This window comes from Microcaecilia unicolor, chromosome 3 (assembly GCF_901765095.1).
Source record: "Microcaecilia unicolor chromosome 3, aMicUni1.1, whole genome shotgun sequence".
Taxonomy (NCBI): domain Eukaryota; kingdom Metazoa; phylum Chordata; class Amphibia; order Gymnophiona; family Siphonopidae; genus Microcaecilia; species Microcaecilia unicolor.
The window spans coordinates 253,961,442-253,988,674 of NC_044033.1; the positions used below are offsets into that span (position 1 = coordinate 253,961,442).

General features: G+C 48.3%; 1 protein-coding gene across 2 annotated transcripts; it reads right to left on the reverse strand.

Moving 5' to 3' along the window:
- Positions 1 to 2,210: 2,210 nt before the first annotated feature.
- CD37 (CD37 molecule) lies at positions 2,211 to 26,586 on the reverse strand. Of its 2 annotated transcripts, none has more exons than XM_030197878.1 (9): positions 26,478 to 26,586; positions 16,598 to 16,673; positions 16,347 to 16,419; positions 15,643 to 15,764; positions 10,657 to 10,731; positions 10,146 to 10,250; positions 7,279 to 7,494; positions 7,105 to 7,188; positions 2,211 to 2,996 (listed from the first exon to the last, which is right to left on the reverse strand). In XM_030197878.1, exons 2-9 carry the CDS (start codon positions 16,661 to 16,663, stop codon positions 2,919 to 2,921), a joined length of 819 nt encoding a protein of 272 aa, XP_030053738.1. In that variant the 5' UTR covers positions 16,664 to 16,673; positions 26,478 to 26,586; the 3' UTR covers positions 2,211 to 2,918. The 2 variants fall into 2 exon arrangements, with proteins under 2 accessions (XP_030053738.1, XP_030053739.1); XM_030197879.1 differs by lacking the exon at positions 26,478 to 26,586 and adding an exon at positions 17,406 to 17,507.
- Positions 26,587 to 27,233: the final 647 nt, after the last annotated feature.

The window sequence follows — 27,233 nt, forward strand, 5'->3', positions numbered from 1 at the left end:
CAAGCAATTTAACAATATACCCTGCCATTATTTTCACCAATAAGGGAATAGATGCAATTGGACAGTAATTAGCAAATTTTCCTTGGGGTTTTTAGGAGTAGGAGTTAAAACAATAATAGTAATGTGATGGAAAAACTCCGTTAGTTAAACAGTTGTGGAAACCATAGTCCCGTTCATGTGTTGTTCATAATTTATGCAGAACAGCTATCCAGGCTACAGCTCTTCTTGATAAATCTAGTATCCTTCATATTCATGGGCAAAAAGCCCTCCTAAAAAGTCAGTTGGTAGGTATATCACATAATACTTGTGACATCTCAAAATCCATGTCATGGTCTGCAGTTCCATTTACACAAAGCTGAGTTCTGATTTTAGCCACCTTTTCATTAAAAAAAAACTGCACTAATGCTGGGGGGAGTTCATGATAGCATTGTGCTTATTATTACAATCAGTTTTGTTGTACAAGTTTAGCTTCATTTGCCTTTATTTGAAATTTCATAAATAAAAAATTTTGTAAAAATGGAATAAACTTTTCAATGGGGTGGAGCTAGGGTGGGGGTGGAGCTATGGTGGGTGGGGCTAGGATGGGGCCCCAGCAAATTGGTCTGCATAGGGCCCCGCACTTGCTAAGACCGGCCCTGATTCCTTCTAAACAGGATTCATTTGTGTTTATCCCACACGTTTGAATTCCATTACTGTTTTCATCTCCACCACCTCCTGCGGGAGGGCAGTCCACATATCCACCACCCTCTCTTTGAAAAAATACTTCCTGACATTAGTCCTGAGTCTGCCCCCCCTTCAACCTCAATTCACGCCCTCTCGTTCTACCACCTTCCTGTCTCCGGAAAAGGTTAGTTTGCGGATTAATACCTTTCAAATATTTGAACATCTGTATCATGTCACCCATGTTTCTCCTTTCCTCCAAGGCTTCTTATTCGTAACAAATTCCAGAAACAGGGAACAGCTATTAAAACAAAAAGAGATCCAGCACTGGCTTCACCTCCATAGGCTAAATCCTTTCAGAGAATCTTAACCAAAGCTAAGCTTCCCACGAGACACCCCCAGTTCTTTGTGATGCTCCAAAATCGTTTTGGCCTAGGGTGGCTGGTTGTTGAATTAAGAACACCAAGGCTCTGAGTTCAAATCCCTACCAGCTTAGATTTTCGCTCTAAAAAGGTCTGTGCAGGAGGCTGGTCACATTCTTAAGCTTCATTCTAGCCACAAGCCATAGGAGGGCGCCATTGCTTTTGCCATGGCACTTACTAGCCGATGTGCTCAGTGCTGCCCTCCCTGGGCTGATTTTCAAAACACAGATTGGATGCCACAATCCGGATTGCTCGACTTGCTGACACTGGACTGGAGGCTAAAATGTCAGCATGAGTTTGAAACGGGTTAAAGGATGGTGAGATCCCGGTTCATGGAGGCATTGAGCACTACTACATCGTACCACGTTGAAGCAAAGTGCAGCCAGGACACCACTTTGTTCAAGTACCTTGCGTACAAGGAAACTTCATATCTCTCACCTACATCCAGCAACTTCCCATGCTGTTGCGAGTTATCAAAAAAAAAAAAAAAAAAATATACACTCGAGTTCACTCCAGGACACGTTATAGAGACAGACAGCTACAGTGAAGCAGTTCTGTAATGGACGAGGCCCAACCATAGGAAGATTTCTGTCTGCTTAGTTAACACAAAACCTGTTTTACACCCTCACTGGTGACTACGGTGTAGAGGAGAGAAATCCCCCTCCGCAAGAAGGGAATGAATGTATTAATCTCTTCCCCAAATACTCCTCCTGTGTCCTTTGTCTGCATTAAGGACATCAACAGTCCTGCAAGCTTTCTGGTGTCTCTGGAGGGGTCTTTGCCCTTTGCACAGAGACAGCTGACACCGGACAGTACCCAGGTACACCCAGACAGTGACAGACCTCAACATGCACAGATGACTTACCCAGATATCTCAGAGCTGCCCCTACCGTTATCCTCTGCAAGATCACTGGCTACCAACCATCCTTCTCCTTCCTAAAAAGAGCAGCTGGTTTTTGCGGTCCACAGACCATTACAGAGCTTCAACTCCTATCCCCTTCCCTCCCTTCTGCCCACAGGCTGTGGGAACCCTTTCAGCTCTGGCAGAGACCTAGCTGACCACCCTCAGTAAAAGAGGAAAGATACCTCAAATATTGAAGAAAAAAAAAAAAAAAGCAGTTTTATTACAATCTACACAAAACTGTATCATTTACAAATCGATGCAATGCTTCCCCCCCCAAAAAAAAAAAAACCACACACACAGAAATATAACAGGGTAACAGTCAGACATGGCTGCAGTCTCTCACTAGGGTGGGGAAGGGGGCCGCTGACATAACTTTTAAACACTGACATCAGATCTTAGTTTAGGAGAGAAATGCACGAGAGATGTCTGCACCTCTTAAATCATAAGAGATGCTTCTTTTGGCATCCTGAAGGGACCTAGCAGCCGATCAGTGCAAGAGAAAACCTCTCATGCCGTAAGTAACAATGTTCATAGTGCCTGCTCAACTGATTCAAGTGGAGTAGGATGCACAGGCTGAGGGGGTGGACCCCCCTTCTTCTCTGCCCCTGTGGGACACTAGTTAAGGTGTTGCGTGCCTGGTCCAAGTTCTTATACACACATAATCTCGCTGCTCACAGCAACCCATCAGCTTGTTGCAAAGGCACTGAAGAATGAGACGACATCTCTTACACCATAAGAGACACTGCCCATGGAATCCTATTACCTTGTCGCGAAGGCACCCAGAAAGTAGGCAGATCGAAACGATGTCTCTTACATTGTAAGAGACGGCACTCACAGTGTTAGTTCCACTCATACAAATAGTGACAAACAGAGGAAGGTGGCGACCGATGCAGGGGCTGAGGGGCGCCCCCCCTGTTCTCCGGGAGGCCCGCCTAGGAGTAGCGAGCCAGCTTGTTGTAATCCTGGTCCAAGTTCCTACACAGACACATCGATAACGTCATGACAAAGAGCTGCAGGAAGAGAGAAAGACAGCAGTCAGTACTGTGGGCTGAAATCTCTGTGGACCATAAGGTATTGCGATTCCCCTCCCCCCCAGGTCCGGTGCACCTGTTGTGGCTGCCAAGGAATTTAGAGGAGGCCAAGGTCACTCAGCTCCTCAATAAAGATGCCTCAGGGCCTGTCACAAATATAGAAGGTACAAAAAAAAACCCCAAAAAGTATCGTGATCAACAGGACGCTTCCAAGACACCGTGGAGGCGAGTAAGAGATAAACAAACTTTATTATTTATTTTATTTATTTATTTGTTACATTTGTATCCCACATTTTACCACATATTTGCAGGCTCAATGTGGCTTACATAATACCGTGAAGGCATTCACCAATTTTGGTACGGGATTAGTACAAAATGTTGTATTGGGATAGGGAAGATAAGATTCAATCAAGTTGGGTTGAGGTAAAAGAGTTTGTCAATGTCCAATACGATCTTTGATAGTGAAGTGTTGCAGGGTTGAGTCACTTAAGTTGGGTCATTCGGATATTTAAAAAAGCAGGGTTAAAAAACTCAAAAGACTCGACACGGAGCCCTGTTTCGGTGAAAAAACGCATGCTTCGGGAGTCTTGTTTGTTCTGTGATTACTGAATGCACCAAGCATCAGCTTTAAAGTGGTGATAGAGACTATGAGAAGAGTCAATCTCAGTACTGCTGAACAAAAATGCTGAGGCCTGCCTCAGCATTTTTGGTGCAGGGGCCTAGCCAGACCTCGGCGGGAGGGGGGTCCACAGCCCGAGATGAGGGGGCACCTCCCCTGCCACTTTCAACTCCCTCTCCCTCCCGCCGCTGCCAGGTACCTTTGCTGGCGGGGGTCCCCAACCCCCGTCAGCCGAAGACCTCTTTAGTGCCAGTCTCCAGCGCGTTATTCAAAAGGAAGATTATTCCAATAGCAAACAGCTAAGAAAGAAAATGATTGAGAAAAAGCAGCTTTAAACTGCACCATTTTGGTTGAAGGAAAAGCTAAGAGTAAGTAACTACATGGTCTAGAGATTGTCCTAGATTTTAATACAGTCACCAACTGAGATCCACCTTCAGGGCAAGTACTCTACAAACACTTAAATACTAAACAAAGTGCCTTGAAAATGACCCCAGTCCTTACAGGCAACCAATGCAGTGTTTCCAACAAAGGACTTTTAATATCCAACCGAGTCTTCTGAACAATAAGCCTAGTGGCTGAATTCTGAATCATTTGAATTCTAGAAAGTTGCTTGGAGGACAGACCCAAATATAATGAGCTTCCATAATCTAAAAGTGATAGAATAGTTAGTTACATAGTAACATAGTAGATGACGGCAGAAAAAGACCTGCACGGTCCATCCAGTCTGCCCAACAAAATAAACTCATATGTGCTACTTTTTGTGTATACCTTACCTTGATTTGTAACTGTCTTTTTCAGGGCACAGACCGTATAAGTCTGTCCAGCACTATCCCCTTTTTGGAAAACAATGTCTTCCCAGAACACATAGCATGCTTCTACTCACCTTTAAGGCCTCTTCAGGGACTTTGTGCTGAATCTGTTCCAATACATACATATTAGCATGTAACGCCTGAGTTAAGGAACGGGAAAACACAGCACAATAGCAAAACTGAACCTGCTCATTAGCAACAGTGCTGGGCTAGAGAACCAAACGGTGCCGGTTCAGCGACAGGTATGTATGTTTGTTTGTTTGTTTAGGGTGGAAGGGTCCCCAATTCAATCAGAATCAATATGGGAGTCTGATGCCATGTATCTTCCTTTACAACTATCTGGGGAGTCCGGGGATTCCCCCCCCCCACCCCACACACTGCTCCCAGTCTTATCACAGCAACGGTCCTGAAGTTGTGTGGCCTAGTTGTGACAGAAACTATCTCCAGTCACTCCTGCTCAAGCCGGCCCCGCATCCAAAATAGCTGATGAGACTGCCAGGAGAGGATGCAGCAACCATTTTGAATGTGGAATTGGCATGGGCAGGAGTAACTGCCTCAACTAGGCCACTGGACCACCAGTGCTTAGTTGTACAATGATCTTAATGTGATCTTCTAAAAAGTAAGATCTTAGCAAGCGTAGCGGTTATAACTTGAAACAGGCTTTTCTAATTTGATCTGTGGCTTCATTGTTAAAGATGAATCCAGCATCGCTCCCAAAACTTTGGAGATTCTCTCTGCTTTGAACTTTCAAATCCTTGCTCAAAGCCCACCTCTTCAATGTCGCCTTCAGCACCTAACCACAATACCTCTATTCAGGAAATCTAGACTGCCCCAACTTGACATTTCGTCCTTTAGATTGTAAGCTCCTTTGAGCAGGGACTGTCCTTCTCTGTTAAATTGTACAGCGCTGCGTAACCCTAGTAGCGCTCTAGAAATGTTAAGTAGTAGTAGTAACTGAGATCCATCATCACCCAAGACTACCTGGGGAATTTTGGCTAAATCCTATGAAAACCATACTATCTTGGTCTTATCAGCATTAAGTTTGAGTTTAACCTTAGCTGACCATGCTTTAATCCTATTTATGCAACTGTTGATTTCATAAGAAATAGAATCTACAGAACATCAGGAGTCAGGACTCACAGAAACAGATCGCGAACGTGCCGGAGACCGGCGCTGAAGAGGTCTTCGGCTGGCGGAGGTTGGGGACCCTTGCTAGCAATGGTACCTGGCGGGGGAGGGGGGGCGGCGGCGGGGGCGAAAGTAGAGGGGGCCAGGGCTAAATCTGTGGGGGCCCATGCCCCCGTGGCCCTACCTAGCTACACCTCTGGCTTGGTGCATTCGCTAATTGCTAGTCTTTCTAAAGGTTTGATTTGGCTTACTTGCTTAAGCTGCCCCATCCATTGGCTTAGAGAACAAACAGACTCCTGAAGCAGGTGTTTTTTTTTGCCGAAACACGGCTCTGTGTCGAGTCTTTTTACACTGCTTTTTTTGAATAAAGTTTGCCTATCTCTTACTCGCCTCCAGGAAGCGTTGTGTTGATTACGCTACTTTTTTGAGGGTTTTTTTTTAAATCTTTACCCTGGTAGAGGATTTAGTTTCTCCACTTTTGTTGGGTTTTTTTTTTTTACAAATGTAGAATGGGCGGATACCCCATATCCTTATCTGGACCCTCCGTTCTTACCTTGCCAGCGTTCCCAGTAAAAGTCTCTGTGAGCCAGGGAAGGAAGAGTACATAGATGTTAGTAATGGAGGTTGGGGGAGGGGTGCAAGTGGTCATCAGCCAGCAACCCACCACCTTTGGAAAGAGTCACTTCAAGAGTTAGAAAGGTTTACAGACTTTATTGAAATATTGGAGAGGTGAGAAAGGACAGGACAGAGGAAATCACCGAGAGGTGAAATCCAACCCCCTGAGACACACGGCAGAAAGAGGGGTGCACAGGAAACATAAGCCCCCCTCAACCCCCCCCCCCCCCAAGAGTCACACACAGGAAAGAGCGTCCACCCCACCATCCCGCCCTCCAGAGACAAACACACACATACAAAGAGAAAGCAAAGAGCATGCCCCCCCCAGAGAAAAAACTCCCCCCCAGGGCACAGCACATGCTCTAAGCCACCTGACAGGGAAGAAAATCTCGCTGGAGGAGGAGACCCTTCTGATTTTCTCCTCAAGACACAGGAGCAGAGTCAGACACAGGACCTGCAGGGTCTGGGGAGAAGGGGGGTGGTACATTATATAACCATGCCCACCCCTGAAATGCTCAGCCCCTGCCCCCATGCACCTCCCGAGCTACTTAGCACCCCCAACCCTTCCTCCCACACTCTTACATCCCCTCAATTTCAAAATCCCACAGCAAAATACCTTCCCCATTCTCATGCACCCCCTCCTCCCCTAAATTTTTTCAGCACCACCATTCTGCAATATGCCACTTTTGTGGGGTCTGAGAGAATAGCACTGCCTACCACACCTCCTGCCCCCCACCTTCACCCCAGGGGAAAGCAGAGAGGACATAAAGACACTTCCTCTCAAAAAAGGCAGCATGATGGGGGAAGGGAAGGATCACGTGGTGGGGGAAGGCAGGGAAAATGGCATTTTAACATGCTCCAGAGTACCTGCCCCCCCTCACACTCCAAGGGACGATCGCGGTGGTGAGGTACCAACCTCCAGCAGTCCAACCCCCAGACAGACTCCCAGGATGGTATGTATGTTTCCAGATATCCAGGTCCGAATATTGATCATACAGCCCTGAAGAGAGAAGAGAACATAGAGGATAAGTTACTGGGCAGAACCGGGATACCCCGAGCATCGGCAGGTCCGGGCAAGACCAAGACTCACTCTGTGATAAACCAACCGGGAATCCTTCTCGGGGGCTGCACAGAAGCCCGACGAGAGCTGCTCGACGCTGCTGTTGCTGGAGGCGCTGCTGTTGCTGGAGGCAGGCGCCGGCATCGAAGCGTTGAGACAGGAGCAGGAGTACAACAGGCCGCTGGAGTTACTGACCCTCTGGTTCTCCTTCCAGTCTGTGGAAGCCAGCCAGCCACAGCACTGAAACTGTAAGAAATGGAGGCGAAGAGAGACTAAGCAGGAGACCAGAAAAGGAGACAGAATCCCCCCCCCTTTACCCCACCCAGCACTAAACACTCAGAAGCGGGTCAATGTCAGCTCAGGCTCAACACAGGTGCATTTGAGGAAACTACTTGGCTGATCTCCATCACCCAGACCATGCCGACAAATCAGCGCTAAATACGAACACCCAGGAACCGAAGCAAAACTGGAATCCAAGTCACCCCCAACACCACATTTCATCTCATCAGGGAGACTAATCCACTGCGTAGGGAAGAAAGTTTGGCTCTGCCATTTGTCCAGGCAGCACATCTGGGAGTTTAAAATCCGATATAAAGATGTTACAGGAAAATGATCTAAGAGCCCAATATATATATAAAAGAAACCCTTGAAAGATACAACCCCTCCTCCCTCAGCATTAAAAACTACTATAACAATTATTCAGTAGAAACATTCAACCAATTCACTCCAGAAATGTGGAGAGAAAAACTAAGCTGGAAACTCTGAGATATCAGTCTGTCTGTAGCGCAAAGAGCAGAGAAAAGGAAGTAGAAATGTATCTCCTCCTGTACTGAGCAAAATTCAAAGACAGAAGAGATGTTTCCCAAAGAGAAGAGCAATAAACAGAGAACAATGGACCACAAATTAAAAACAGAAATGTGTAGACACAAACTGAGCTGGAAACCCTGAGATGTCAGAGTCTGTCTGCAGTGCAAGAGCAGAGAAAGAAGCAGAAATGCATTTCCTCCTGTACTGAGCAAAATCCAGAGAGAAGAGACACATATCCAAAAGAGAACAAAGAAAAAAAACATAGAATGAGAGACCACAAATTAGACAAAAACCCTGAGATGTCAGAGTCTGTCTGCAGCACAAGAGCAGAGAAAGAGAAGCAGAAATGCATTTTCTCCTGTAATGAGCAAAACCCAAAGAAAGGAGAGACATTTTCCAAAGAGAACAGAAAAAAAACCAACAGAGAATAAGAGCCCACAAATTAAAAACAGAAATGTGCAGACACAAACTGAGCTGGAAACCCTGTGACGTCAAGAACAGAGATAGAGAAGAAGAAATGCATTTTCTCCTGTTCTGAGCAAACTCCAAAGAGAGAAGAGACACATTTCCCAAAGAGAAGAGAAAAAAACAGAGAATAAAAGACCAGAAATTAGAAAAAGAAACCTGCAAAGAAACTGAGCTGGAAACTCTGAGATGTCAGAGTCTGTCTGTAGAACAAGAGCACAGAAAGAGAAGCAGAAATGCATTTCATCAAAGGAGAGAAGAGACATTTCACAAAGAGAAAAGTAGAGAATAAGAGACCACAAATTAGAACTAGAAACCTGCAGACACAAAATGAGCTGGAAACCCTGAGATGTCAGAGTCTGTCCACAGTGCAAGAGCAGAGAAAGAAAAGCAGAAATGCAAGCAAAATACAAAGATATCAAACACATTTCCCAAAGAGAAGAAAGAGAAACATAGAATAAGATCACACATTAGAGTTAGAAACCCTAAAATGTCAGAGTCTTCTACAATGCAAGAGCAGAGAAACAGAAGCAGAAATGCATTTCCTCCTGCATTGGGCAAAATTCAGACAGGAGAGACATTTCCCAAACAGAACAGAGAAAAACAGAGAATAACAGCCCACAAATTAGAAACAGAAACGTGCAGACAAAAACCAAGCTGAAACCCTTGAGCCGTCAAGAGTGGAGAAAGAGAAGAAGAAATGCATTTTCTCCTGTTCTGAGCAAACTCCAAAGAGCGAAGAGACACATTTCCCAAAGAGAAGAGAGAAAAACAGAGAATTAGAGACCAGAAATTAGAAATAGAAACGTGAAGACACAAATTGAGCTGGAAACCCTGAGATGTCAGAGTCTGTCTGCGGTGGAAGAGCAGCGAAAGAGAAGTAGAAATGCATTTCCTCCTGTACTGAATAAAATCCAAAGAGAGAAGAGAGAAAAATAAAAAAGGAGCAGGGAAAACTGTCTAGTCCTGGGGGAAAGAACAGGAGCAGCAGCTGGAGCCACTGAATCTGTAATGTTCTGCCACTGGGCCAGACATGGGACAATCCAGCAACTGCCCCTGTCCCCTCTGGACCGTCATTATATTTCGCTGTGATTACTGCTGCTCTATCCTGTTTGGGGGGGTGGTATACCTTGTTTTTTAAAATTATTAAATAGTATTTCTATTCTGCACAGCTTTGGTCAACCTCTTGGACTCAGAAGGGCCATTTACAAATGTGACTTCTGTTTGATTTAGGTTCGGTCTTTTTGAGGAGAGAGCATCAGCAGCTGTCAGGACTTAAAAACGCTGCAGATGGTACAGCTGATGTACGAAAGGAGTTATGGAGGGGTGAAACAGTTCCCAGAGATACATGAACATGGAATTGACCTGCACAGTTTTCCTCAGACAATCTCAATTCCTCAGTTATGTCATGGTTCAGTGCAGGCACAGGCACGAATGAGGTGAAAGTTTGGACGCATTTTTAGCTGCTCTAAGAAGAGAATTTTCAACTGGGAAAAGCTACTTGGCTCCCGTATAAGTTTGCCAAAAACAAAGATTTCATTTTCAAAAGCTCAAGCCGAGAGCACCGGCAGAAACCTACCTGGGCAGCTGAGAGACAGGGGACAGGAGCAGGGTCTGGCACATACCTTGGTCTGGACAAAGTCCCAGCTTTCTTCCTTATCGCTCAGCTGGGATGCTGAACCATATTGGCTTATAATTGCCTTCACTTCAACTCCCACCATGCTTGTGAGCTGGAAAGAAAAACACAAGCCAATGAGGTCTAGCGGGAGCTTCTCCCAGTGGTGCCATGGAGTGGGGGAAGGGAAAGGACCTCTCAGAAGTGTCCTGACCTTGGGTTTTGGACAGGAGGAGACCTGTCCCTCCGTTTGAACTTCCTCTGAGCAGCAGATGTGCTGCCAGAGGATGTGGCAGCCAAGCCGGGGTTTAAGAAGGTTTAGACAAAGTTTCTGGAGGTGGGGGGTCCATTCATAATTATTAGGCAGGTAGACTTGGGGGGAGGGGGACCACCATCTTCTGGGAGTGAGCAACAGAGAACAGATCCCCCCCACATCGACCCAGCACAGCGCCCATTCTGTATTTACGAAGCCCCCTCCCCCCCACCCCCAGGCAATGCCCATGCCCTGGCATGTTACTTACAGTGTTCCTCTGCGTGTACACCAGCACTCCGACCGTGATCTGAGCTGCGAAGAGCAGAAGCAGAAACCCGAAATACTGAGAGAAAAGAGACAGGGGAGGGGAAAGAGGAGGACTGAAAATTACTCCGGTATGGTCACTTCTAGCCCTGCAGAGCCCTGGGGAAGATATATTGTAGGCTATCCTCCCCTCCTCTGGGGCATAAGGCCTCTCCATCCCTCCACCTCTTCAACCTCCCCTGTGCAATAGTTTCTGCACTTTCCCATAAGCTCTGGTTCTTACGTCCTTTGCTGCTGTTAACAGGGAGCAGGCCTCGCTGATGCAGGGACCCAGTTTCAAATCCCCTCTTGCGCTTCTTTAAGCTCTGATTAGATTTATTAATTTAACACACTTTTCATCACCAGTATTAAGGGGAAGGGGGGAGATACATGTAAAATTGCCTATCTTGCTCACCCCCAACCCCCTAATCAGACACACATATGCCCTTAAGTACATAAGTATTGCCACACTGGGACAGACCAAAGGTCCATCAAGGCCAGGGTCCTGTTTCCAACAGTGGCCAATCCAGGTCACAAATACCTGGCACGATCACAGAAAAGCTCAATACATTTTATGCTGCTTATCCCAGAAATAAGCAATGGATTTTCCCCAAGTCATTTTAATAACAGTCTATGGATGTTCCTTTAGGAAGCCGTCCAAACCGCGTTCCACTCCACTCATTATTTTATAGACCTCTATCATATCTCCCCTCAGCTGCCTTTTCTCCAAGCTGAAGAGCCCTAGCCGCTTTAGCCTTTCCTCATAGGGAAGTCGTCCCACCCCCTTTATCATTTTCGTCGCCCTTCTCTAATTCCACTATATCCTTTTTTGAGATACGGCGACCAGAATTGAACACAATATTCGAGGTGCGGTCGCACCATGGAGCGATACACAGGCATTATAACATCCTCATTCCCAAAAAACACTTCTTCAAATACCTCAGCCCCACTCAAAACACACACACATACAGAATCCCTCGTCATCAACCCGAATATCCCCCACCACATCAGGGCCGGTCTTAGGCAGAGGCGACCAAGGCGGCCGCATAGGGCCCCGCGCTTAAGGGGGCCCCGCGCAGGGCGCCTCAACTCTGCCTCTCCGCCCGACCCCCGCTCGGACCATATCATGACTTGATCCCGCTTGGCCACTCCGCTTCCGCCACCAGTTCGGTGACCACCCACCGCTGAGCCCGCTGTCAGCTCCCGCCTCCCCGGACCCCGACAGTTGCAGCGATGGCCCTGACAGACAGTAGGAGCGACGGCCCGGCCCCCGACAGACAGTTGCAGCTGGCCCCGGCCCCTGACAGAGTTGCAGCGACGGCTCACCCCAGCTTTTCACTTCCTGCTCAATGTCCCGCCTTCCTTCTGAGGTATTTCCTGTTTCCGCGAGGGCGGACGGGAGTCACTGAGCGGGAAGGGAAAAGCTGGAGCCTGGTTGGAGTTGAGCCATCGCCATCGCTGATGCGAGTCGACTTAAAATAAAGTGAAGTGGAGCTGGTCAGCTGGAGCAAGTTTGTGCCACTGCCTCCTGCACTGCCATTCCAAAGGCAAGCCAGGTATGATGATTATTAGCTTTTCTATAAGGTGGATAATAAAACCATGGAACCAAGATAATATGCTACCAGACAGTGATACCTAAATAATAAAATCCTGTGGTCAACTAAATTGAACGCATGGGATAGATTGCATTGTATAACAATCGCATTTTGACCTAGACTTAATAAAGATTTACCCTGTGCAACTATTTTCTGTACTATAATTTTTCCAGATCAAGCAATTTAACAATATACCCTGCCATTATTTTCACCAATAAGGGAATAGATGCAATTGGACAGTAATTAGCAAATTTTCCTTGGGGTTTTTAGGAGTAGGAGTTAAAACAATAATAGTAATGTGATGGAAAAACTCCGTTAGTTAAACAGTTGTGGAAACCATAGTCCCGTTCATGTGTTGTTCATAATTTATGCAGAACAGCTATCCAGGCTACAGCTCTTCTTGATAAATCTAGTATCCTTCATATTCATGGGCAAAAAGCCCTCCTAAAAAGTCAGTTGGTAGGTATATCACATAATACTTGTGACATCTCAAAATCCATGTCATGGTCTGCAGTTCCATTTACACAAAGCTGAGTTCTGATTTTAGCCACCTTTTCCTAAAAAAAAACTGCACTAATGCTGGGGGGGGGGGGGGGGTGGCCTTGATAGCATTGTGCTTATTATTACAATCAGTTTTGTTGTACAAGTTTAGCTTCATTTGCCTTTATTTGAAATTTCATAAATAAAAAATTTTGTAAAAATGGAATAAACTTTTCAATGGGGTGGAGCTAGGGTGGGGGTGGAGCTAGGGTGGGTGGGGCTAGGATGGGGCCCCAGCAAATTGGTCTGCATAGGGCCCCGCACTTGCTAAGACCGGCCCTGCACCACATCACTCCACAAACACCATCACCACCCATCACATACGCAACACCCGTTCCCAAAGGCTCGCAGGCCTCCCATCCCCCATGCATTCCCGACAACTCCCTCTTCCTTCCAACATATACCCCTGACATCCCTCTGCACCTCACAGACAGAGCCTCCACATCCTTTTCTGCTGCACCACCTCAAAAAATCTCATTGTGCTTTTCTATTCCGCTTGGACCAAAAAGAACGGCTCAAAGTAGATTACAATAAGAGGAAAAACTGAAATTAGGTAACATAACATAGTAAATGACAGCAGATAAAGACCTGAATGGTCCATCCAGTCTGCCCAACAAGATAAAGTATCACATACCATGTAAAATGAGTTTATGTGATACCTGAGTTTGATTTGTCCTTGGCTTTTTCAGGGCACAGACCATAAAAGTCTACCCAGCACTCTTCTTGTATTAAAATTTCTGAACCTAATGTTGAAGCCCCTTTAAATTTACAGTCCAGCCCATCCATATCTATTCAGTCACGATCAGGGCGTATACCGTAGAAGTCTGCCCAGCTCCCGTTTTGCTTCCCAATTACCGGTGTCGCCACCCAATCTCCACTAAGATTCCACGGACCCATTCCTTCTAAACAGGATTTCTTTGTGTTTATCCCACACGTTTGAATTCCATTACCGTTTTCATCTCCACCACCTCCCGTGGGAGGACATTCCACATATCCACCACCCTCTCCGTGAAAAAATACTTCCTGACATTACTCCTGAGTCTGCCCCCCTTCAACCTCAATTCATGTCCTCTAGTTCTACCACCTTCCTGTCTCTGAAAAAGGTTCATTTGCGGATTAATACCTTTCAAATATTTGAACGTCTGTATCATGTCACCCCTGTTTCTCTTTTCCTCCAAGGTATACATGTTAGGTAGTTTTCTTCGATTCTGTATCCTATACTATAACACTGACAGCTCATGCAATAGGAAAATATTTCTGAAACAAACACGGTTTCAACAGTCTGTGGTATCACAAATAGTTAGATTCACATTTTGCGATTCTAGTGGTTGAGTTTTCCCATAATTCTAGGTCAATATTAGTCATATGTTTCTTCACAGACTGCAATCTAAATGCACTGGAAAGTGATCTATTGAACTTAACTGTCAATTCAGGATGCACCAGGTGACTCACGAATACGTATATATTGGGACCAGACCAAGTAAAATTTTAAGCAGTTTAATTTTGAACCGTGTTTTGATAGGTAACCAGTGAAGAGATAACAAGGATTGACCCTATCCCATTTTATTTTTACCACCTTTTTGAAGGAATTCACTCAAGGCGATGTACAATAGGAATAAATCAAACATAAGCAATAGACAATTACAGCAGTAAAAATATTAAAATAACAATACAAAGTATAGCAAAGTTACTACTTACAATGTCAACACAATACATAATAGAGCATTTTAATAGACACTGTACATAAGTACATAAGTGTTGTCATACTTGGACAGACCAAAGGTCCATCAAGCCCAGCATCCTGTTTCCAACAGTGGCCAATCCAGGCAAGATCCCAAAAAAGTTCAATACATTTTATGCTGCTTATCCTAGAAATAAGCAGTGGAGTTTCCCCAAGTCCATTTTAAAAAATGGTCTATGGACTTTTCCTTTAGGAAGTCATCTAAACCTTTTTTAAACCCCGCTAACAGCCTTTACCACATTCTCTGGCAACGAATTCCAGAGTTTAATTACACGTTGAGTGAAGAAAATGTTTCTCCGATTCGTTTTAAATGTATTACTTTGTAGCTTCATTGCGTGCCCCTAGTCCTAGTATTTTTGGAAAGAGTAAACAAGCGATTCACGTCTACCCGTTCCACTCATTATTTTATAGACCTTTAACATATCTCCCCTCAGCTGCCTTTTCTCCAAGCTGAAGAGGGTATAAGATGGAACATATAGATGAGTTAGAAAATAAGGGGACTAATTTAAAGAAAGATGCACATGAGGTCAGAGAGGTGATTAAATATTATCTCTGCTAGGGTCGGAGTGGATAAACATGTCCTGCTGCAATATGTGCAGCCCATGATTTACAAAAATTCAATTTTGCAACTGCATTTTGTAAAGTTTATAATCTGAAGAATGGATCATCTTTTAATCCCAACAATACGATATTATAGTAATCTAATCTAACTTGTCTTATTTGTTGTAAATTACCAAAAACCTTTTTACTTAAAAAAATTATATGGGCTTCCACGTCAAATGGGCACTATATCCCATACCTCTGACCTCCTCCCTCACACACCTCTTTTCATAAAAGATTATTAAAATATCCCCTGAATTCTTTCTGCAGATGAAGCTCTGAACATCCTCTTCTCTGGGCAGAAAGGCCGATGGGCACCCTTCTCGGAGTACAAATGACGAGAACACCAAGAACAGTTCTGCTATTCTACTCTACTGGAGGTATCCTCTGCAGCACTCTTGCAGACAGAAAAAGAGCATTGCATGCACTCCCACCCTCCCCACAGTACCAGTCACACTTACAAAGTCACACTTACAAAGCCAAGAAGGCACTTGATCTCTTTCAGGGACCCCAGGCAGCCCAGGAAACCCAGTAGCATGGTAAAAATCCCCACACCGGAAAACACATAGGACCAGATCTTCAGTGCCAAGGACGCACCTGTGGAGAGGCGGGGAGAAATGTAATCAGAGGAAGAGAAGCAAAAGTCAGACATGAGGTGGTCAACCTTCCACGACCCGGTGAGCAGGTAAATTAATCAGATTACTTCATCCAGATCTTCAGCAGCGTTTATTCAGAACTATTCATCTGGTTCAAACTGCTGCTGACTAGATCGGGCTAATTTCTGGACAATGGTTTTTCCAACAGAATGTACCCACTGGCTGGCTGAAGTTTAACCACACTCCAGGAACTCACACATCCTTTTCTCGTTTCTTCTGGGCCAAAAGTTGCCCACACAAAACATAGAAACCAAATGGGGGAAAATTTCAAATGTCAGGGTCTATTGGGCTAACTGCAAAAGTCAGACAGATAAACCTTATCAACGCACACACCAGACACTGTGCCTTGACCCCCCTGTCTTCTCTCATATCTGCACGAGTCCATTTGCATGTGTGGGTATGCATATTCTCGTAGCATCTCAAGACAGGTCAGTGCCGCCTGACCCAGTCTGACAATACGCTCCTCTCCCTCCCTGCACAGGCCCTGGCCCACAGACAGGAAACATGAACTCTCTTCACCTACCAAACAACGAGATAATGCAGGTTCTGTCAAAAAGGATCCAGAGTCCAAAACTGAACAGCAGACCTCCCAGAACCTGCAAACAGACAGAAGGGGCGGGGAGGGGGGGGTCAGTAAGGATCTGTGTTGAATGTGGCTTACATTGCTGCTGTGTTACACCTGTCCTATTGTAGGGTTTGGGGGAGGGGGAGGGACTGTGTTTTCTGTGGTTTCCAGTCTGTATACAAAAGGGCTTTTAAGCACAGAATACTCACAAAGAAAAACAGATTGAACACAAAGAGGAAGTATTTGGTGACACTGAGACAGCCTTTTGTTGCCATGGTTCACGTCCTGTAAGAAAATTAAACCAGAAAAAGTTAATAAGGAGGGGACATATCTGTGGAGGCCTTGAGGGGTCTTGTGGAGGGGGCTCTCTCTAAAGCAGGGGCGAGGGTTGTCTTTGGAGGGAAATGAAGGTGTCTGAGCCTGGTCAGGCCACTCAGCTACAGGTTACAGAAGCGTGTGTGTCGGAAGTCATGACAATAACCGTGGTGGAAACCGAGGCCACTTTCAGCTCTGCTCATCTCACATCTGCTTTGTGCAGGAAGCAGCAGAAGAGAGAAACCAATGGGGGGGGGGGGGGGGGGGGGGAAGGGAGGTTCTATGCCCCACCACAGAATGTACACAGAGCCTCCCTTCTGGCTTTCCCCCCTTCGGTGGCTGCCACACAAGTAACACTTCCCCACTTTAACACATGACATCTTATTATCCTAAGAGTACTCCCCATTCCTTCAGGGCAGATTATAGGCCCTGTAGGTTTCATCTATGCCAAATACTGAATAGGTTGGTCTGCTCAATAAAGAGAGAGACCCCCCCCCCCCCCCCCGAGGAAGACGGGCACTCCTTCTCCCTCACTCTGTCTCCCTCTGAGACATGCCACCATCACACATGAATCCCGTATACAGTCATGCCTCCCACGCTGGGGCATGGAATAAAAACGCCCCATTACATAACGTCCCATCCCCGGCTTCGAGCCTGGGCACCTGTTTCCTTAAACTGCTCTTCTCAGCCCTAAATCCTCACCCGCTCTCCCGGAGTCAATCTCCTCTTCGGCTGTCTCGCTCTCTTTGGCTGCTTTTCACAACCTGTCTCTCCTTTCCTCCCCCTCTGACCCAGGGAGGAAAAGACATCCCACATTAGACCCTGGGGCCTCCAAATTGTTCCAGCATGTGAAAGAGGGAAAAAAATGAGGAAAAAGTCTGTTTTTGATTAAAAACCACTTGGCTGGATCCCATCCTTAGAGACTGTGATTTAACACCCGCCCCTCCCCAGTGCCTGCAGTGCACATGTACAGAGACAAGCAAAAGTGAACATACTAGACATTCACAGACCCACAAGTGAAGGTATTACAGCAGACACAGATAAGCACACGTAAAGACAAACAGGAGCGATCATGTGAAAACATGCCCGTGCAGTGAGGCACATGTGTGAACAAGATCCAGGTACCTTTGAATGAATGGCACATAAGTTATCCATCACCTAAGAGGGTTAGGGAGGAACATAGGGAGGGCAGGGGGGGGGGGAACTATGGAGGCAGGTAATGACAGGGGGAGGGGTACATGGGGTGGGGGGGGGGGGGAGAAAAGACCAGATGAATGGGGAATGAGATCCCATGATCACTCCTGGGGGCCTGAACCAAGGCAAAGGATGCATCCTGCCTCCCCCCCCACCTCCATGCAGGGGAAGTGAATGGGTGACAGCAGGGGAGGCAAGAAATGTGTGTGTGTTGTGGGGGGGGGGGGGGGGAGGAAACAGAGTTTGCTTTGCTCTGATTTTGCTCTGTGCCCAACAGGAACTGCATCCCACAGAGGCTCCTCCGGCTTCAGTACCACTTCCTGAAAATTCCTGTGGCAGAAAACACACCAGAAAACAACTCCGGCTCAGATTTACCAAAAGCTAGAGAGGCCCGGCACCTGCCCTTGTCTACAGCCAAAAAATACCCCCAAAAGGGAGAGAGACTCAGCACCTGTCCCCCATCTACCCCAAGAGGATGAGAGGTCCAGCAGCCCCCCCCCCCCCAAAGTACATAAAAGCATACTGGGTCAAATCAAGGGTCCATCTAGGCCACTATCCTGTTTTGAACAGTAGCCAGTCCCCAAAAGAAGCAAGATCCCTGCTATTGACCCCCAGGGAATAAGCAGCAGATTTACTCGGGTCTACCTTAATGTTTATGGACTTTTCCTCCAGGAATTTGTCTAAACCTTTCTTAAGTCCAATAAGAATATCCTTGTATTATTAAAAGTATTGACCAAGGCACAAGAAGAGAAGATTCAACAGCCCCTCAATTAAGTGCACCCAGTCATCTTCTCACTGGTTAACTCCCCCACCCCACCCCACCCCTGAAAAGCCTCTGGTGGGTAACTATTCAAACACTTGACCCTGAAACAGAAAACTAGAACTCAGCATCCAATCTATCCACTGTACTAAATATCTATTTCGACAGAGTTTTGTTCAAACTTCCTTGACTGGACTCTAAAATCAGAACCAGTGAATTAAAATGGATGTTTCCTACGACTCTGCCTTGTTTTTATCCTGAACAGTCCAGCCAAAATGACTTTCTGAAACTACTCCAAATAAAGATTAGGACACCAAAATTATAAGTACAGGTGAAATAGTCAAAAACTCAAGAAGATGCACAAGAAAAACTATTTACAAGAAAATATATTATGCTGTTCACAGCAGTAGAAACATTTTGTTCCCCACCCCCACATCTGTCCCTAGACTCAGGGATTCGGGCTGCATTTACCTGTCATGTTGAGGTCCAGCGTGTTAGATAAACATAATCCATTAAGGATGTTGGATTTAGCTCACCCCTTTCTCAGCTGAAGCTCAAGAGGAGTTTCATTCAGGTCCACCACCTATTTCCCTGTCCCCGGAGAGTTTACGGTCTAAGTCTGTACCCAAGGCAATGGAGGGTGAAGTGACTTTTCCTCCACGCCAGCCAAAATATACCCAAAAAAGAGAGAGGCCTACCACTTCCTCCTCTCCCCAATCTATAACCCAGAAACCCCCAAAAAAGGGCAAGCGGCCCAGCACTTCAACCCTCTCCATCTATAATCCAGAAATATCCCAGTTCCTCCACCCAGGGTGAGAGACCCATCTACAGCTAACAAATACCCCATTGAGGGCAAGAGGCATAGCACCTCCAACCCCCACCCGCTAATGTAAACACCCTGGGAGAAGTGGGAACACAGGTCCGATACCTGTGGGTGATCGCGACACCCAGTGGTTAAGAGAGTTGGAGAAATGGGTCCTTCTTTTTGGAATCGCTCGTCTCCACACGGCTCCCGCTGCAGCACTGGCCAAAGCGCTATGGAAGCTGAAATGCACTGCACAACCTCTGTTCCCATGAAATATTCAGAGCCCAGCCATCACACGATGCATTATTCATAGGCACAGATTCAAACAGCAAGACAGACAGGCAGAAGAGATCCACTCCTATTTGCCCTACACGTGAAGACAGACAGACAGACAGACAGACACACACACACGTCACACAGTAACAGACATAGGTTCTCATGTATGGAGAGAACCCACAGGCCAAACTCTCCACTCTCCTAATGGTTTTACAATAGGAAACTTAAGCTATAAACCATGCACCTCAGATCCAAATTATTACCCATTGGGGGGGGGGGGGGGAGCATGCTGTCTCTTCAGACTAACAGAAAACTCTTAAAAGTGAATGTAAAAACAGAGCCAAGGGCTCAGCTAAGCTGGATGATAAATGATAAATTCTTCCTTTTGTCATCAAAGGGGGGAGGGGGGAGGTACAAGGCCAGCATAGTTAAAAAAAAATAATATATATATATATATATATCCCAGGTGAGAGCAGGAGACCTGTATCCCCCATGTGTCCCTGCTCAGATTGTAGGGTGCAGTAACCCCCCCCCCCCCCCAAGGCTCTCTCCTATCTGCATCTATCTGCATCAGCAGGGGATGTGGGATGGAGGCACAGCAACAAAAAAGATATTTCCACAGACTGCAGCCTGAGCCTCCACCACAAGCAGCTCTTATCAGCTCAAAGAAGTTTCCTCTGCACTGCAAGTGGCCCCCACTCTACCCCCAGGCAGAGAGAGAGGAAGAGACCTATGAAAGACAACATAAAGGAGAGACAGACACAAAAGAAATACCCAGAGGGTATTGAAGGAATCTAAGGGACACAGAAAAGAGACAGGGCTGAAGCAGAGACAGCAGCATCCCCTGGCTCTGACTGCATCTCAGGAGAGGACATGCCAGGGTGGAGAGAAGAGACAGGGCTGAAGCAGACAGCAGCATCCCCTGGCTCTGAGACATCTTCTCAGGACATACTGGGGTGGAGAGACAGAGCTGAAGAAGAGACAGCAGCATCCCCTGGCTCTGAGACTGCATCTCAGGAGAGGACATACCAGGGTAGTGAAAAGAGACAGGGCTGAAGCAGAGACAGCAGCATCCCCTGGCTCTGACTGCATCTCAGGAGAGGACATGCCAGGGTGGAGAGAAGAGACAGGGCTGAAGCAGACAGCAGCATCCCCTGGCTCTGAGACATCTTCTCAGGACATACTGGGGTGGAGAGACAGAGCTGAAGAAGAGACAGCAGCATCCCCTGCCTCTGAGACTGCATCTCAGGAGAGGACATACCAGGGTAGTGAAAAGAGACAGGGCTGAAGCAGAGACAGCAGCATCCCCTGGCTCTGCTTCTCAGGACATACCAGGGTGGAGAGACAGGGCTGAAGCAGTCAGCAGCATCCCCTGGCTCTGAGACTGCTTCTCAGGACGTACTGGGGTGGAGAGACAGAGCTGAAGAAGAGACAGCAGCATCCCATGGCTCTGAGACTGTATCTCAAGAGAGGACATACCAGGGTGGCGAGAAGAGACAGGCCTGAAGCAGAGACAGCAGCATCCCCTGGCTGAGACTGCATCTCAGGAGAGGACATACCAGGGTGGAGAGAAGAGACAGGGCTGAAGCAGAGACAGCAGCATCCCTGGCTCTGAGACTGCTTCTCAGGACTACCAAGGATGGAGAGACAGGGCTGAAGAAGAGACAGCAGCATCCCATGGCTCTGAGACTGTATCTCAAGAGAGGACATACCAGGGTGGCGAGAAGAGACAGGCCTGAAGCAGAGACAGCAGCATCCCCTGGCTCTGAGACTGCATCTCAGGAGAGGACATACCAGGGTGGAGAGAAGAGACAGGGCTGAAGCAGAGACAGCAGCATCCCCTGGGCCTGAGACTGCATCTCAGGAGAGGACATGCCAGGGTGGAGAGAAGAGACAGGGCTGAAGCAGAGACTGCAGCATCCCCTGGCTCTCAGACTGCATCTCAGGAGAGGACATACCAGGGTGGAGAGACAGGGCTGAAGCTGACTGCAGCATCCCCTGGCTCTAGGACTGCTTCTCAGGACATACCGGGGTGGAGAGAGACAGGGCTGAAGCGAGACAGTAGCATCCCCTGGCTCTCAGACTGCATCTCAGGAGAGGATACTAGGGTGGAGAGAAGAGACAGGGCTGAAGCAGAGACGCAGCAGCCCTTGCTCTGCTGGCGCTGAGACACTGCTCAGGACATACTGGGGTGGAGAGACAGAGCTGAAGAAGAGACAGCAGCATCCCCTGGCTCTGAGACTGCATCTCAGGAGAGGACATACCAGGGTAGTGAAAAGAGACAGGGCTGAAGCAGAGACAGCAGCATCCCCTGGCTCTGACTGCATCTCAGGAGAGGACATGCCAGGGTGGAGAGAAGAGACAGGGCTGAAGCAGGACAGCAGCATCCCTGGCTCTGAGACATCTTCTCAGGACATACTGGGGTGGAGAGACCGAGCTGAAGAAGAGACAGCAGCATCCCCTGGCTCTGAGACTGCATCTCAGGAGAGGACATACCAGGGTAGTGAAAAGAGACAGGGCTGAAGCAGAGACAGCAGCATCCCCTGGCTCTGCATCTCAGGACATACCAGGGTGGAGAGACAGGGCTGAAGCAGTCAGCAGCATCCCTGGCTCTGAGACTGCTTCTCAGGACATACTGGGGTGGAGAGACAGAGCTGAAGAAGAGACAGCAGCATCCATGGCTCTGAGAACTGTATCTCAAGAGAGGACATACCAGGGTGGCGAGAAGAGACAGGCCTGAAGCAGAGACAGCAGCATCCCCTGGCTGAGACTGCATCTCAGGAGAGGACATACCCAGGGTGGAGGAGAAGAGACAGGGCGGAAGCAGAGACAGTCAGCATCCCCTGGCTCTGAGACTGCTTCTCAGGACATACCAGGATGGAGAGACAGGGCTGAAGAAGAGACAGCAGCATCCCATGGCTCTGAGACTGTATCTCAAGAGAGGACATACCAGGGTGGGGCGAGAAGAGACAGGCCTGAAGCAGAGACAGCAGCATCCCCTGGGCCTGAGACTGCATCTCAGGAGAGTACATGCCAGGGTGGAGAGAAGAGACAGGGCTTGAAGCAGAGACTGCAGCATCCCCTGGCTCTCAGACTGCATCTCAGGAGAGGACATACCAGGGTGGAGAGACAGGGCTGAAGCTGACTGCAGCATCCCCTGGCTCTAGGACTGCTTTCTCAGGACATACCGGGGGTGAGAGAAGACAGGGCTGAAGCAGAGACAGGAGCAGCCCCTGGCTCTCAGACTGCATCTCAGGAGAGGACATACTAGGGTGGTAGAAGAGACAGGGCTGAAGCAGAGACAGCAGCATCCCCTGGCTCTGAGACTGCATCTCAGGAGAGGACATGCCAGGGTGGAGAGAAGAGACGGGCTGAAGCAGAGACAGCAGCATCCCCTGGCTCTGACTGCATCTCAAAAGATGACATACCAGGGTGGAGAGAAGAGACAGGGCTGAAGCAGAGACAGCAGCAACCCCTGGCTCTGAGACTGCATCTCAGGAGAGGACATACAAGGGTGGAGAGAAGAGACAGGGCTGAAGCAGACCAGAATCCCTGGCTCTCAGACTGCATCTCAGGAGAGGACATGCCAGGGTGGCGAGAAGAGACAGGGCTGAAGCAGAGACAGCAGCATCCCCTGGCTCTGAGACTGCATCTCAGGAGACATACCAGGGTGGAGAGAGAGAGGGCTGAAGCAGAGACAGCAGCATCCCCTGGCTCTGAGACTGCATCTCAGGAGAGGACATACCAGGGGTGGAGAGAAGACAGGGGCTGAAGGCTGAGACAGCAGCATCCCTGCTCTGAGACTGCAGTCTCAGGAAAGGGCATACCAGGGTGAAGACAGGGCTGAAGGCAGACAGCAGCATCCCCTGCTCTGAGACTCTTCTCTGGACATACTGGGGGGGGGGGGGGAGTCAGGGCTGAAGAAGAGACAGCAGAATCCGGCCGGCTCTGACTGCATCTCAGGAGAGGACATACCAGAGTGGAGAGAAGAGACAGGGCAGCATCCCCTGGCTCTGAGACTGCTTCTCAGGACATACCAGGGTGGAGAGACAGGGCTGAAGCGAGAGACAGCAGCATCCCCTGCTCTGAGACTGCATCTCAGTGCAGAGGACCATGCCAGGGTGGAGAGAAGAGACAGGGCTGAAGCAGAGACTGCAGCATCCCCTGGCTCTCAGACTGCTTCTCAGGACATACCAGGGTGGAGAGACAGGGCTGAAGCAGAGACAGCAGCATCCCCTAGCTCTCAGACTGCATCTCCAGGAGAGGACATGCCAGGGTGGAGAGAAGAGGACAGGGCTGAAGCAGAGACAGCAGCATCCCCTGTCTCTCAGACTGCTTCCTCAGGACATACCAGGGTGGAGAGGCAGGGCATGAAGCAGAGACAGCAGCATTCCCCTGGCTCTCAGACTGCATCTACGGAGAGGACATACTAGGTTGGAGAGAAGAGACAGGGCTGAAGCAGAGACAGCAGCATCCCCTGGCTCTGAGACTGCATCTCTGGAGAGGACATACCAGGGTGGAGAGAAGAGACAGGGCTGAAGCAGAGACAGCAGCATCCCCTGGCTCTTAGACTGCATCTCAGGAAAGGACATGCCAGGGTGGAGAGACGAGACAGGCCTGAAGCAGAGACAGCAGCATCCCCTGGCTCTGAGACTGCATCTCAGGAGAGGAGGTGCCAGGGTCCACAGCCCAGTCATGTACCAGGCACAGAGGGTTGTACAGTGCCAGGAAGGCATATTCCTGCTGTTGCTCATCTTTTCCCAATTATGATTGCAAAAGGAAAGGGGTCGCACTCGCTGCAGGGGAGCAAGCAAGGGGCTGCATCAAAGGGGACGCAAAGGCCATGGGCGGTGGGAGTCCCCAGTGCAGCTGCGCGTGCACCAAACAGGAAACCCCTGCCATCCCCTGGGACCCGACTCCTAAAGCAGGGCCTGGGCTGTGCAAAGTCACCCACCAGAGGGGCAGACGGCAGCCTGGTATCGAGGGGCACAGGCAGGGAGCAACTCCATGGGCTACATACCTGTAGCTACCCCCGACTCTGATCCATCAGCTGGGCTGAGGCATGACATCATAATGCAGAGGTGATGTCACTATGTGGAAACGATGTCACAGACACACAGACATCCCCCCTGAAATCCCACGCTCCTCCTCAGGCTCTGGAAGGTCCTGCTATCATTGCCCAGAGGCCTTGCTAGAGGTCCCCAGGGGTCTCGTGCTGTCCGTCTCTCACAGGGGAGAAAGCCATGCTTCTAGAGAGGTGACCACCAGGTCCCAGAACAACCTTGCTTGGTTGCAAAGAATATGAATGGTCTTTGTGGACTACCAGGGGGGCTACAGAAAGGGAACTGGCCAGAACTGAAGGGTTTAAGGTCCAGCCAGCAGATTTGAGAAGCCTACCAGCGCGATAATGTAAAATTGTCTGTAGGACACTCATAAAGCCCAGGCTCCACAGTGTCACACAGGGAAGAGCTTGGACGCTCCAGACAAAACCTTCTCACGCAAGGGTAACGAGCCCGAAGGAAGGGCAAGGGGGTTAAAGTGGCCAGACGAGAGGAGAGTGATGGATGGCAGTGGTGAGGTCTGTGCTAATTAGTGGCAGAGCAGGAGGTTTGTCCAAAACCACAGTCTCCATGTGCGCCCGGACCAATGAGGTTTACCCCTTTAAACACAGTTATACATTAAGACCTTGGACTCTGGGGTCTAGCTACATCTCCAGCGAGATGGGCATTTATGGCGGATATCTCCATCCTCTGTGTATCACACAGTATGTTACACAAGAAATAAGTAACACTGCTTCCTGGGATCCTCCTTGTAGGGGAGGGTCAACAGACACATTAGCACAGGTTCCAGCCCTCAGTATCACGGCATAAGGAGAGGACCCCAGACCCAGGATGGAGGCAGGCCAGCTGGGGCTCAGGGAGGCAGATAGAGAATGACACCAGGACAAAGTTTGTCTCTATCCCCCCCCCCCCCCCCCCGGGTTGTCTCCATCCTCGTCCCATCCCCGCAGGTTCCGTCTCCGTCCCTGCGGGCCCCATCTCCATCCCCGTAGGTTCTATCCCATCCTCATGGTCTCTGTCCTCCCCTGCAGAAGCCTCAAACACTTATGATTTTATATTTAAATATTTTTAAGTATAAAAAGGAACAATAGCAGCTATAATTACCCCCCACCCCCACCTTTCCAACCCCAACAATAGCTAACTTCTACTACCCCAAGGAACCCTAATTCACCCTGTTAAATGTACATTCTGTAAGCTCTAGCAGGAGAGAAATATGCCCTATGAAGCACGGTTATGATTTTTTAATGTGTGAATGAATGTGGATTAATAAATCGTCAACAATCTCAGGATTCAGTATAGCTCTCCTGTCTTCCACAGTCCCTCCCGCAATAGAAGATGTGCTGGTAGCAGGAATGTACAGGATCCTCCATGCAAATTTTGCTAGCTGTGGCCAGCATGTTTGCTTGTTTTTCCAAAAGAATCAAAATATTGTCTACATCAATCAAACATAAATAACAGTCCAGTTCATTAACAGGCTTCAAAATAGAGCATGACATGGGGACAAAGTTCATCCCCATGGGCTCTGTCCCCATCCCATTCTCTAGTGGCAGACCTGAAGCAGCACAGCTGGGCTCAGGGTAGCAGAGAGAGGCAGGGACTTGATAACCCAGTTAAGGCTCAGGGGTGACAGAGAGGGTCAGCACAGCCTGGAGCTCACATCTGACTTGTGCAGTACCTACCGGCAAAGAGGCTGCAGGTCTCAGGACTCTCCGTTCAACACCCGACCTCCAGTGCAACCAGTGTCTCTCACTTCCTCCAAGTCTGTGCACAAGAGCAAAGTTTGTATTGCACCATCTGCTTTCTGCCCACGCACACCCCGCCCTGATGGGAGGGACTAGCCCCTGGGGTGGGGCCATGCAAATATTCTGCTCCTGATTGGCTACCAGAACATTCAGGCCGGCAACTGTGTCCACCCCTTAGTGGGCTGGATCCTGGCACATAGCCAGTGTGGAATGTGTCTGGTTGAACAGACTGGTCCCTTTACTGGATTAAGTGGGCTGGACTGGAGGATGCTCTGATCCCTATTCCCTGCCCTCTCCCCAGGGCAGAAGAAGCTCAGGATGTGTTTGCAGAGAGATCTCTGCTGCCTGTGATCTTTACCCTGGGCCAAAATTCACAACTCAGAGAGAGCGCCCACCGGTGGTCAATGAGCAGAGACACCCAGAGAATGAGACAAGCAACACCCACAGGCAGTCACTGAGCAGAGCTGCCAAGTTGCCCATTCCAGGAGGGAGACTTTTTGGCCAGTCCTGGTTTTAAACTTACATCCCAAAGCACTGTGGGACTTGTAGTCCATGATACTATCCATTGAAATCAGTGCTGCATGTCCCATAATGCATCGGGATGAGGTTGGCAGAAATCCAGGACTGGCCAAAAAGTCTCCCTCCTGGAATAGGTAATTTGGCGGCACTGACTGAGACAGGCAGCATCCACAG